General features: G+C 37.8%; 1 protein-coding gene across 2 annotated transcripts in view; it reads left to right on the top strand.

Moving 5' to 3' along the window:
- RBM25 (RNA binding motif protein 25) overlaps positions 1–13,868 on the top strand; it is a 33,284-nt gene that overhangs the window by 4,744 nt on the left and 14,672 nt on the right. For both annotated transcript variants that reach the window (XM_054275267.1, XM_054275266.1), the window contains exons 2-7: positions 1,999–2,119; positions 5,784–5,833; positions 7,274–7,444; positions 7,740–7,797; positions 8,956–9,116; positions 11,615–11,797. In XM_054275267.1, coding sequence (XP_054131242.1) covers positions 2,014–2,119; positions 5,784–5,833; positions 7,274–7,444; positions 7,740–7,797; positions 8,956–9,116; positions 11,615–11,797 — 729 coding nt within the window. In that variant the 5' untranslated portion in view covers positions 1,999–2,013. The remainder of the gene's footprint in view (positions 1–1,998; positions 2,120–5,783; positions 5,834–7,273; positions 7,445–7,739; positions 7,798–8,955; positions 9,117–11,614; positions 11,798–13,868) is intronic.

The following is a 13,868-nucleotide window of genomic DNA, read 5'->3' as shown; positions in this document are numbered from 1 at the left end:
TTGTGCGTGTGAAAGTTTCAAGTAGGGATACCAAGGCAGATAAGGGAGTTCTGTTCCCTTCCATACCATACAAATTCCAGATTCTAGATGAATGTCAGCTGATGTACATGTAGTCTGAGGAGACAATAAGCAACTTTTTAAAAAATAATATGGTATACCTATTTGCTGCTTTTCTTTACTTAAACAGTTTTAAAAATTCAGGAATTGCAGAAAGGAAATGTGTTCTTAGGCATATAGATTCTAAAAGGCAGGGGATGTTTTATCTTTATTAGATTTCATAAAAGCTTTATTGAATTGTTTGAAAAATTTTATATTTTCTCTCTTATTTCTTCTGCCATCTTAGACCTTGTGTCACAGGAGTGTTCATTGTTTTGCTTGGTGATATGTTGATAAATGCCTTTAGGGGTCAATGAATGCCCTCATCACATACCTTGTGTAATTTAGGTAGCTGTAAATGTTTCCTTGAATGAATTATGTGATAGGGTTACATATATGTTCTTAGACCAGAATAAGTACGTTCTGGTGTTAGAAGGTATTACCAAATACATCTGGGTTTCTCTTTCATCCTTTCCAGTCTGCTAGATATGTTTATCTCTCATAGTTGTTTCCAGAATCTGAGGGAATAAAGTTTTTCTATATGGTTATGTTATTAAAATTTTTTACATCTTTCAGATGTACCTGCTATTATGGTAGAGTAGTGATACTGTCTTTTACTTCTAGTATTTAATACTAATGGCTTTGCTCTTGAGCAAATCTGGAAGGTACATCTGTTTCCAGCAAAGAACAAAAAAATGTTCAGTGCCATTGTGTTCCTGGCTTGAAGAAAGCATGTTACAATCCACAGTTCTGTTGCACGCATCAGGATTTTGCTTACCATAACTCTGTTTCTCCAGACAGCCTTGCTTCAGTTTTGGCTCATGGTTGACTGTTTGGAAAGCAGTTGCAGTGCAGATCTGTCACTGTGGCTTGTAAGGCAGTCTGTAGAGTCCAATGAGAAACGGAAGCGTTTCTGCCGGCAGCTTACTGGGTTCTTGTCGCTTGTGATACTGTGTCTTCATGATTCATATCCACATGATCTGCTGTGTGTGAACTTCTCCAATGCTTCCTCACTGCACTGTCAATGTAGGTGTATGCTCAGCAGTGATATTGTGACCAGTTTTGGTTTTTTTAGGCCTGAGGGCCAGCCTTCCATGAAGACTTGACTGTGTAAGGTTACCGAAACTATACTGGAAGCAAGAATGCATGCCTTAGTTGTATTAAGGGTGATCTTGAGTGTTTTATGACTGGGTGGTCTCTGTTTCAGGGTCAGTAATATGCATGTAAAATAATAATCTGAATAGAAAAGGATGTTTGAAATGATCTTTACTCTCTGTGGGAGCATGTTGACCCTCAGCTCATGGGCTAATGTCCAAGTTGTGCTCTAGGAGATTTGTGGACTGGGTTGAGTTAAAAATAGATCACAGAACCCTCTTTCAAGCTTTTAACTCTCTCTTTGCTGGGATTTGAGAATCTCCCCAATGTCATCTTAAATACAACTCCCATTGGTGCTGAGCATTGCAAATGTCCCACTTCTTTCTGGTGTCTTGTTCTACAGTTGTATTGTGTGTGATCATTTCTTGTACAACAGAGCAACTAGCTTTATTGAGAATGTGTTACAAGATCAGTTTTGCTTTCTAATACTGCAAAGATAGCTTTATTTTAAAGAAACTGTACAAACTGTAAAATGCTCTTATTGGTATGAGGAGTCAGATATAGCTTTGTTTTTCAGTTCGTTCTGAAACACTTCCTTAGAAGTGCTGTTTTTAATTGAGAGAGAAGACTTCTACTACATCTAACAAAATGAATAGCTGGGGGAAAAAAAAGTTGAAAAAATAAGTTCTAGTTTGTAGTTGAATGTCCATATAAAAAATTTGAATAATTACAGACATTTACCACTTCACTGCTTTTGTAATTCACATTTGGGAACTGACTATAAGTTTCCTTTTCTGTTTTTTTTAGATTGTGACTGCAAGAATGTCTTTTCCACCTCATTTGAATCGCCCTCCTATGGGAATCCCAACGCTTCCCCCTGGGATCCCACCTCCACAGTTTCCTGGTTTTCCTCCACCTGTACCTCCTGGTAAGTTATATTAATATATGGAAGTATTGTAGAATTTAATTTCTTTCTATTATTCTGAATTCCTTTAAAAGCCAGAAACTTTTGTAAATAATATATCTTGGTAACTCAGATTTGTGTACATTGCAGTTGAGGTTCTAGTTTTCCCACAGAGAATGTCATGTGAGCAAGCTCTTTTTGGTCTACCAAGAACTGTTTACATTTAACCAGAAATGAAATACTGGACTTTTCTTGAGCCTGTATTCAAGACTGAAGCTGAGTGGTGATTTCTGTTTATATCAGGCATTCCAAAGCCAGTGTTTTGACAGTAATCCATTGTAATGGCCTTTGGAAACTCTTGGGTACACTGAGTATGTGTGATGTGAACATAGAGGAGTAACTTTCAACTCAACTTTTTTGAGTTGTTTTTCTCTATTTTAATGTCCCACTTTCTTTTATTTTGCTTCTTGTATTCTTTCCTTTAAACATCTTGCAAATTTATAGTTAGCTTTATAATTTCTTCTGATCTTCCCAAAATTATTCCTGCCTTTTTTCTTTGTTCAACTGTAAGATCAGCCTCTGGTTTTTGAGTTGAGATTTTATCTTGTTGGTCTGGAACAGCTTTCTTTCTGTACATTGTGAGTATAGGTAATGATGACTTGAGGTGGGAGAGGGGAAGACATCAGAGAATTACCTCTTCAGAATTCATCACAAGAACCGCAGAAAATAACTCCTGTGTTGTCTATATTGTCTTGACCTGTGTTGTACAGGAGTGTTTTATAGACAGTAGAGACATTCAAAAAACAGATGGTTGAACTACAAAAAAATTTCTGCACATCATTTATTAGGCTAATTTTACTTGCACTAATTTTTCTAAACATTTTTCTTGAGAACTGTGAGATGTTATTTTCTGATAAAGGAAGAGCTCTTGCTTAGGTAGCATCCTGCCATCAAAAATGTCAGGTTGAATTTTAAAATAATACCTCTTATTTTTTCTAGCTCCAATTTGTATATACTAGTGTATGAAACACCAGATACTTAAAAAAAATCTTTCTGAAATACATTTTTAAATGTCTGTTATAATTTTTGGCTATGAACATTTTACTTCTTAGAATGTGTGACAAAGATATTTTTGTTCTCTTGTTGTGTTTAAATAGTCTCATTTTAGTATTAGGAATCTGAATAGTATGTAGAGTGGAGAAGAATGGTATTAGGTGAGAATAAAGCTTTTGTCTGCATAAGAGAAACATGATTTGCTTGCCTGTGCAGACAACATATTTTGACTTGTAGAGGATGTGGATCTCACTTCTTAGTATAAGAACATCAGTAGAGCTGAAAATGCCACAGATTTTATGAAATCTGCTCTGAATTTAGTCCATATGTAAGCTCACAATTTTAGTGACTTACAATATTATCTTTAGCTAGCTGTTTGGTGAAAAATTAATGTCTTAGTTACCTCAGCCTGTAATTTTTTTGAAGAGTTTCAGCTGGAGTAGTTTGCTTGCATAATAATGAAGATTGGAAAGGTGGTTTGTTTTGCTTAAAAATACAGTTGCTAAAATCAGGAAGTTCTAGCATTTCCCAATATTAGTGTGGAAGATCTGATAAGGAGGTGATTCTGATAAATCTCTGAAGATTACTGGATACCACTAAGGTGTAAAAAACCCACTTTTGCATGCCAGAAATGCTGTAGTAGGTAAGACCTGCAGTCCATATAGGCTGATGCAGTGTGTGGGCAGTGGGACTAGAAGGCAGCATTTAGGGTGGGCATGTATGCCTGTCTGCTCTCTGAGTCTCTTGCTTCATACACCAGTAGTGTTGGGTAGTAGAGTATGATCTTCTGGTTGTTCTTTATCTTCTTCTGGACCTGTCATTTGTGAACATTTTGGAATTTTTTACTCCGTTCTTCTCTGTCACCTCTTAAAACAAATTTGAAAAGTTCATTAACTGCTGTGAAAAGTGCTACTCTCTTAAGTTTGTCTTTAAATTCGTTGCCTGCTCAGTGTCTCCCTCCTGCCCCAGTTCTGATGTGGGAGTCGGGCAGGTTGAGTTTAGTGGTTCTGTTCACCTCAGCCACGTTCCATGCCTTGCAAACCTCCACACTTGAAGAGTCTCAGAGTGTGCAGCCTTTCCTAATAAAGCAGCTGCTTCACCAGTGAAGTCATGTAGGTGCTGTTCTGTGAGGCTGGGCAGCCTTGGGTTGCAGAGACCAGGTCTGTAGGCCTTAGTCAAACCTGTAGGTGCACCAAGCTTTTGTGTAGCAGCTAAATGATGCCTTTATGGTCATTGCATTTCCTGACGATGCCCAATATTTCAGTGGATTTTTGTGGCTTCTGCTAAACATTGGGCAGATAGTTTCATAGAATAATCAGTGATAACACAAATGTGTTTGCTGAGCTGTAACTTTAAAAGCCATTGTGATAATTATATTAATTATAGGGCTGCACGACCAGTCTTGCTTGTGAGTAGTTGCTGCAGCCTGTCAGATGCTGTGGTGTATTAAAACAGAGAACATGGCAGAGCAAAACAGTTTTGATTGTCTAAATGATTTGGAGGAAGAAGATGTAGTATGACCTTAATATGAAGGGACTGAGGAAGAGAATTGAGAGCTGGAGAAAATGGGAACATAAATAAAGCAAAACCAGAGTGGATGAGGAAAAAACTGGAAAGGATGTCTGAGGAGAAGTATTTTAAGACTAAACACTAGAGAAAGTGGGGGAACAAGTCCAGGGGCAGTAGGTTGCAGAAATTAGTTTAGAATTTTTTGAATACAACAAATTTCTGAATACAGATTGCGGAATTTTTTGAATACAACACTAAGGGAAGGATTGAGAGGGAAAAAACAATGGAAATCTGTAGAATGGGAAAAAAAAAAGAGATATAGTATTCCTGTGAAGAACATGAGATTGACCTCACTGTTCTCAAGTCTCAATGTGTCTGCTGATCAACAAGTAGTTTTGATGAAATCCATTCATTTAATATATTTAACCTCTAGCAGCTGGCATGTAAAGAGCCTTTCTTATGATCAGATATTGGCTCATGAAAGTGCTTAAAGCTGCTAGTGAATTTGGTAGTGTAAAATAGGTTTCATCTCATTCAATATTAATTTAAAATACTGTTTAATATGAATTAATGAACATTATTCAAATTCTGTGTTGTTCTAAATTAGGTATTGGAGACTGCCAAGTGAAGTATTCAGCAGCTTCTCAATAGAGATTTTTTATGCTGCCTTTATTAAGCTATTCCATAAATAGTGGCATGAAGCCTGGTGCCATTCTCTACAGGACCTCATCCCTATAGCCATGTGCAAAAACCATTGCACTTGTGGGAATTTTGTAAGCTGGGAATGAGATCATCTGTAGGGCATCAGCTGCCTTTGCTCTCAGGAATTCCCTGCCTCATTTATCACCCCACTGTCTTCTAGAACAATACTGTGGCTTGAATATGCTCTGAAAATAGATTTGTGTGTGACAAAGTTGAAATGATAATACCAGAAAGTGACCAGGATGCCTATGATATGTTATATATACTTCCTTGGAATGCTTGAGGAATTACTGGTAATCAGTACTGTGAAATTCTTAGTTGACCAAAATTGCTGTCTAGTTTGAAAATCATGTCTGCAATGATTCCATTTGTATTCATCAGTTCTCACCACAGCAGACTAATATTAATGTATTGTCTTTCTCAGGGACCCCTATGATTCCTGTACCAATGGGCATCATGGCTCCTGCTCCAACTGTAAGTATTACAGTAGGGATGTAGGATAGCCAAATAAAATTGAGAATAAAACTTAGTATATGTCACCAGTGTTTTTGTTTTGCTCTATTCTGACAGAATTGTATTATGAAAGAAGATGCTTAATTTTAAATGCAGCTATAATGCAAATGTTGCACTAATTTCTCACCTAGACAAAGTTTGAAGTAATGTCTGGCGACACCAGCTGCAGAGGTGAAGCAATTATTGTTCTTGCAAGAAGACACACTTCTCTCAAATACAGTGAAAGGCTTTGTCTTTGGATCATGTGTGCTCTTCCTGTGCAGTACAGTTAGATCAGGGAGGTTCCAGGTCTCTCACTCTGGAGTTTGTAGCCCTGACACAGTACCCTGGAGGCATTACCTCATCCAGCTTTGTGAGGCCATCGCACAGCACTGCGAGGTTGTCCAAAAAGATGTGATTTGACAAGCTTACAGATAAGGTTGCTGTCTCCATGTTGCAGGAAAAGGAATCGTTGCATGTAATATCCATCTGTGGAAAAGCAAATGAAAGGTTTTTTTGTCTGTCTTACAAATTTCAAGTTGGAAGGGAGGTTTATGATTTTTGGGTGGAAAAAAGTGCACTTTAAAATATAAACATTACTTCTTGACTTCAATGTGAGTTACCACTTGTGTGATTTTGCAGGAGTGAAATCTCCCCAAAATACAGAATTTTTGGATAGCTTGTATTATCTCCTACTGGAGAGTATGTTCATGGTAACCAGTGTGTTTAAGACAGAGATACTGAAACAAATTTATTTTTCAGTTTTGTGATTAGAATAACTTTTAGTAAGTGACACTTCTAGAAGGGTGTTCTGAGAAGAGAGACTATGCATAAGAACTGTTAACTCTTTGGTGAAAGAAGTGTAGCAAAATGGAGCAGATGGTCCTGCCTGTCTTTGTACAGTTAACTTACAGATGTTTGCTCCTTAACCCAAAGAGACTTTGTGTTGTGTGTTTATTAAATAAAGCAGTAGTGTTTATTCACTGTGTGGAAGCTTTAAGATCATGTGTCATGTGTCCATTGAAGCCTTTGAGCCAGAGTTACTTTTCTATTCACACCTTGGTTTTTACAGTATTAGGTAAGGTAATTCAACTTCCAGTGACTCAAATGTTGCAAACTTGTTATTTGTAGGAGAAATAATACCTAATGTTAGTGTATGCTCACCTTGAGACCTTCAGTGGCTGTGTTCAGTTATCTTTTGTTACCTTCCTTTGCCAGAAAATGGCCATCTTTTTTGTGTTGTAGAAAGTATTAAAGCCTGAACTGCTTATTGGTGTTTTACTCCATAAGCCTGAGGTTTGTATGAAAATTCAAATTTGAAATAAGTGCACATCCCTAAGTCTCATGTCTTACCAATTAAAAAAAAAAAAAAAAAAAACCCAGTCCAGTGCCTAATTTTAGAATTTCTCTTCCTCTTTATAGGTGTTAGTTCCTACCACAGTGTCTATGGTTGGAAAACACTTGGGAGTCAGAAAAGATCATCCCGGCTTGAAGAACAAAGAAAATGATGAAAACTGCGGTCCCACTACTACTGTTTTTGTAGGCAACATTTCAGAGAAGGCCTCAGACATGCTCATACGGCAGCTGCTAGCAGTAAGTACAGCAGACTGCTTGCTACATTTCATCCCTGGCTGATGAATAAAGGACCCACAAGCATTGTATTGAAACTTAAAGTAGAGCTATTCCCACTCACTGGAATATCAGCCCATATGCCTGCATCCAATAATGGAGAGTACAGCTTTTTGACAATATAGATGTCTGTGAATATAGACATACTTTATTTTTAGTAGAGTTTACCCTGTTTTAATTTTATAATATTTTGCAAAAAGTGGTCACATTTTTGTAATGCTTTGAATATAATAATTAATGATACTTCTCTTAATTGCAGAAATGTGGTTTGGTTTTGAGTTGGAAGAGAGTGCAAGGAGCATCTGGAAAACTTCAAGGTAACTGTTCATGTTTTTCAAAATCTCTAGATATACTTTTTTTTATTAACTGGCAGCATTTTACTATTGTGACACATTGCTGTTCTTAATAATTTTACATTTTAAGATGCTATAATATGATAGCTGTGAAATGCTTTCTAGTAAAGGACTAGTATTTTCTGGAACTGAGAATAAAATAATATAATTAAGAATGGTTAAATGGAAAGATGTCTTGGGAGCCTAGTTTGTTTACCTTTCTTTTCTGAAGCTGAATGATTTTATAGACTATTCCTGAGAAAGCTTTCCCTCTTTGGACTTAGCCCCAAAGAAAGATACTATTCTAACACTTTTACAAGTCATTTCCAGTACTATGTATTGTTCTTCTCCATGAAGGAGGTTTTTCTGATGTAAAATTGACCTTTCCTATTGTCAAGTTGAACTGTTTTAATTTTTGTGACCTTTCCAAAGTGACTGCAGGAAACAATTTTGGTTACTATTTTTTTGCTGGTTTTGTATCTTGCTGGATTTATGGGTTTTTTTTTTCTTTTTAAGGATGTAGTTCAGTTTCTTCAGCTTTTTTATCTCTCACACTTTTTTTATTTTGCTGTCAAAAATGTTTTTCTCATTTAACACTTTTATGTAACTGTTGTGAAGAACCTAGTTTGAATGTCTGAAAGATTGAAACCCTTCCCTTTAGTTTAACAATGAGCTGTTGATTGATGCCCTTGGTCATCAGACAGTTGCAAATCCACCTGAGATGTCATCATATAGACTGCATTTCTTAGTTAAGCAGATATGTCAAAAGGTTTACAAACACAATCATAGTCATTTGAGTTGGAAGGGACCTTTTAAAGTTCATCTAGTCCAACCCCCTTTGAAGGGCAGGAACATCTTCAACTGGATCAGGTTGCTCAGAGCCCCATCCAACCTGACCATGGAAGTTTCCAGGCATGGGACATCTACAATGTGTGTACTGGTTCCATCTTATTTATTGGACTGCTACTTATATCAAAGATGAGTTCGGTGGGTGAACATTGAGTTTTTATGATGTGTACTCCTGGCTTTTTTTTAAAAAGTGCCTGTGTTCCAAGTCTATTGATTTAAAACACATTTTTAAACAAAGTAGATTACCTGAAGAGCTTTAATGTTTTTATTTATCATTTCAATCATCCATTTCAGCCTTTGGATTTTGTGAGTACAAAGAGCCAGATTCTACCCTGCGAGCACTGAGACTACTCCATGACCTCCAGATTGGAGAGAAGAAGCTGCTGGTCAAAGTTGATGCAAAGACAAAGGCTCAGCTAGATGAATGGAAAGCAAAGAAAAAGGCGTCTAATGGGGTATGTATATAATGTGTGGCTTGCATTCTTTTAGTAGAATGTCAGTGTAACGTTGCTTTCTAGATCAGATTGTGAGCATGTCTCAGTTTCTACTTCTTTCTGTGTCTTTTATTAATTTTAGGATTCTGCCAGATTCACATTAGTGAGTCTGAAGATATGTTGAAAGGCAGAGAAATGTCAGCTCTTAATTCCATAGTGTTTGAAGCTTGCTTACCTGCAAGCTACAACTACATTTCTAGAATAACTTCTGTAATTCATTATGAAGTGCAGTAATATTTGCTGTATGTTTTGATTCCGTTGCCTCATTTTTGTTTAGAAACTCTTGAAAGTGCTGAAACCCTAGAAGTTGTTACTCTGTCAATCTGTAAATTTGCTGTCTGAGGGCAATTGATGATCTTTTGGAACAAGTACTGAAAAGGAAAGAAGTAGATCCTTCACTAGAAGAGACAGATATCAGGCAGTGGGCTGCTTTCAGACATTTAGTAGAGGGGAAAATTGCTTTTGTACTATCCCTTTCTGAAGCTAAGGATCTGCTCTGGAATAATTGCTGATATTTGCTATGTTGAATTCTTATTGAGATGCAAAGATACCTTAATTGACAAGCTTGCATTGAAGTTAATGGTGTCTCTTTCTTTGCTGAAAGAAACTTGCTGTATTTCAACCCAAATCAAGTTTGGCTTTGTCTCTAACTCCTAAAGTTTTTAATGTGCTTTAAGATACCACTTAAAACCAGTTTTTTTCAGTAAAATCAAAGTGAGAAGAGGCTCTAGTTTAGAAAACTTTTTTTTTTTTTTTTTCATTTTACCTAACCAGAAGTAGAGGCATAATGATGACTTGAAGTTCTTGACATATTTTTGACTAGATGCCGTGTGTTTGGGATGAAATCGAATAGCTTAGGAAAGCAGAGTGCTAACTTTGTGAGGTTTGAATGGAGTACTGTATGAGCTCTTAGCCTAGGTAAGGGCTTGATTGGACTGCCCTTTCATTCTTACTTCCTTGTTTCATGTTGGCATCACCTGTGGTACTGTGTTTCACAGCTGATGTTGCAAACAAGCTTTAAAGTATTTCTGGAGTTCTTGTACATCTCTCCAGAATTTTGTTTTCTGGGGGGATTGATGGTAATACAGCAGCAGGTACTGTTTGTGACTTTGGTGAAGGCAACCGTAAGAGAACTGTATGGTAGAATGAGATTAACTCCATGGTTTTTGTTGGGTCTTATTGGATTTGGCTGGTGTTTTGCTCCTTTTTGTGGTGGTGCTAAGAAAGGCTGTGAATTGCTGAGGAGTATTGATGAAGTGCATTGTGATCAAACTGCTTGCAATTCGTTTCATACCATCATTGGTGTGCTGGTGCCACTTGGATCCAAAAGTTTCAAATTTTCTCAAATATTTTGAACTAAGAAATCAAACATATAAACTACAACATGATTTCATACAGAGACACACCAAGCAAACCTTTATCTTATTACCTGCTCTCCCTGATCACTTCTTCTCCCTGGATCTCTTAAATTCCACCCCCTGTCACCACCTTCTAGCTCTTTTCAGCCTGCTCCTCCTTGGCCTGGCAGCTTCTTCAGCTCCAACTGAATCCTCCCTTCCCCCTCATTCTTAGCTGCTGCTCCATCAGACCCTTCCCTCCCCCTCACTCCACCCACCACCTATCGTTTGACGGGATACCCAGCTGGATTCTCAGGTGAGATTCCATTTTTCTAAAAGATTCAGGGGATTGAGAGGTGGGCTACCTTGCTTGGTGTGCACATCATCTTTCTATGCTTTCATGTAATATTTAGGGAAAGGCACTTCTTCGTGTTCCTTTTCCTCCCTACAAGGTTGAAAGGGGCAAAAAGATGAGGAACTGCAAAGTACTTGATCAACAATAATTTTAAAAATAGTTTGTTGTTCAAGGAATGTTTTCCCTAATGATGTTTCTTTAATATAGTTCTCCAATTTGAAGTTGCAGCTTGGAAGTTTTAGGTAGGCATTCGTATTGCATGGCATTTAATAGAAGGCTTGGAGGAACTGCTGTTGAAGTGACTTGAAGTTCTGGAACATAAAAGGCAAAACTTTTGACCAAGAGCTGCACTATAGTGATTGCCTTTCTGGGAGCGTGTGGGTGTTCTCTCTTTTCCTGTCTACTGCCTTAATCACCATTTTTCTGTTCTATTTTAGTATGGTATTTTATTATACAATCCTACACTTGCTCTCTGCATCCATTCCATAAAACTGTGCAATAAACTGTGGTATTGCCAGTGTGAAAAGATCTGACTAATATAATGCAATTGATAATTACTTGTATTTGTAGGTGGTTTGGTTTTCATGTGGTGAGTTGTTTGGTTTTTTTCTTTTTTTTTTGTATGGTTTTTTTTTGTTTGTTTGGGGTTTTGCTTTTTTATAGTAAATACTGTAGGGGCATGAATGTCATGATGAAAGGTGAACTTCTGATAAAACAACTATTACTCTCAATTTGTTAAGTCCTGTTACTTTGCCATTTTTCCTTAGAACTCCAGACCAGAGACAACAAATGATGATGATGAAGCACTGGATGAGGAAACAAAGAGAAGAGATCAGATAATTAAAGGGGCCATTGAAGTCTTAATACGAGAATATTCCAGCGAGCTCAATGCCCCCTCCCAGGAATCTGACTCTCACCCCAGGAAGAAGAAAAAGGAAAAGAAGGAGGACGTATGTGTTTTGATTTTGGACAAAACAGATTTTTTTTTCTTCAACTCACCTTTATATAATGGCCAAACCTTGTGCAAATACTTTAAACCTAAACTTCTGATGAGAAAACAAATCAACAAGCGTTGATGTCAGCAGCAATTCCTTTTTTTTTTTTTTTTTTTGAGCGGAAAGCTAGTCAGTTATAGACACCATCCCTTCAGGATGGTTTAGGGATTTGAGCACATTACCTTCTTGGAACAACAGGTTTGAATCTGGGCAGGACTGAACCGACCTTTCATCCCTCTGAAGGTGGAAATACTGAATTTAGTGCAGTTTAATCTGTATGTGCATATAGGGTTTTTCAATAAGAACTTAAAAAAACAACCATAAAGAGTTCCTGCATACCATCCACTTCCAGTGAAAGATGCCAGGGCACTATTGTAATGCCACGATTTTGGTAGTTTTTGACAAAATACTTCTCTCTGCTTTTTGAATGCATTCTTGTAGTGTGCCTTGATCCAACTGGTTGCAGCTGTCAACTCATATGTGGAAGCACTTCATTAGTTGTGTATGTCCTTGAAGGGATCCTTCGGGGATGAAAGGCACATTGTAATCTTCCTGCCTTACAAAATCACTTCTAAACACATCTCAGTTTGGCTGGATTTGGTCAGCCAGCTTTCCTATCCTTGTGAAATGCGAAAAAAAAAAACATGTTAAGCAGGAATGAATGTTCTGGTTAGACCTGCTTCTGTGAATGACCTTTTTATGGATTAAAACAAAATGGAGAAGGGGGAACAAGGATAAGCAAACTCAGACTTAGCTTTTCCAGCAAAGTTTCTAACCATGGGAAAATGGGCTTTCCCACTTACCATTCTGCACCTTATATGAAAGAGAATTGGAAAAAGATAAAAGAGATTGGAAAATTGTTTGACCGAGATTTTTACCCACTTAAGTCTTCTGCAAAGTACCTATTCCAAGGCAATGATGCAGTTTCAAATGCTTGTGGAGTTTAAATGTGGTGCAAGAAACATCTCCCTCAGGGAGCAAGTTTATCTTCCCACAATATTGTTAGTCATGGCCAACCTGAGGTATAAAAGTGCTGAGCTGAGAATTTGTTTTTCTTTCTTCTCCCTCCCTTTGGGAGAAGATGTTTTCCTTGATGACAATTTGCAAATGAGTCACTGTTTAATGCTATCAGCTGTATTTTTTTGTTGCAAGTGCTGTTACAATGTGTATTATCCTGTGGGTAAATATACATCTATATGGCCATGAATAATGCCAGGTAGTTAAACATTGTAAGAGGCCTTTGCAGTCATGAAGAGCTGGGTGCTGGGTATGTCCCTGAGACAGAGCAATATTCTCTTAGCTCTGTGTCGTATAGAACTTTGCTAATCTGAGCCAGTCGAGTAGCCAAATGAGCGCTTTTAAAATATGCAGCACTCGTGGGTTGAAATTGCACCCCATCATCCTTTCCATACTGGGAAGGAAGACAAGAAACTTGGAAGTTGCCATCTTTGGCCTGTGTGGATAGAGGTGGGAGTGAAGAGATGGTACTAGCTTCTTGTTCTCTTGTCCATAAAGGAGAGGGGAGAGAAAGACTGTGAGGGTGGGGGGGAAAGGGAAGGTGGATGAAGATATATTGTGGGGGTGGTGAGGGGGGTGTGGAAACTCCCAGCTTTGGGGCTGTTGTCCCCTGAAGGGCTTGGTGTGGAGATGACTCCCGCTGGTGTTAGCAGCAGAGGGCTATTAGTTCTTCTGGATGAAGGCATGACTGCTGTGGGGGAGTTGAAAATGTGTGTGGGGAGCTGAGAGTGAGTGGAATCTGGTTTTCAATTTCAAGCACGGGGGAACCTCGCTAATTCGCACTAACTATAAGAGCAGGTGCAATCTACCAAATTCTGCGAATTAGCGAGTAAATGAGATCAAGACATACCCACTGCAAATATACGTATTTATTTTGGCAAGTGTAGCTTAGCCTTGTTTCTGATGCTACCATAGCGTACTAATATCCTGTAGTACACTTGTAACTCAGTGAAGTCTTACTAACATGAGACATCACTATGTGTTTGTAAGTAGTTCAGCAAAGGGAGAA

This window comes from Melozone crissalis, unplaced genomic scaffold (genome assembly GCF_028551555.1).
Source record: "Melozone crissalis strain CALT ecotype California unplaced genomic scaffold, PUWL_Pcris_2 ptg000018l_1, whole genome shotgun sequence".
NCBI lineage: Eukaryota > Metazoa > Chordata > Aves > Passeriformes > Passerellidae > Melozone > Melozone crissalis.
This window is presented reverse-complemented; position numbering and strand designations above follow the sequence as displayed.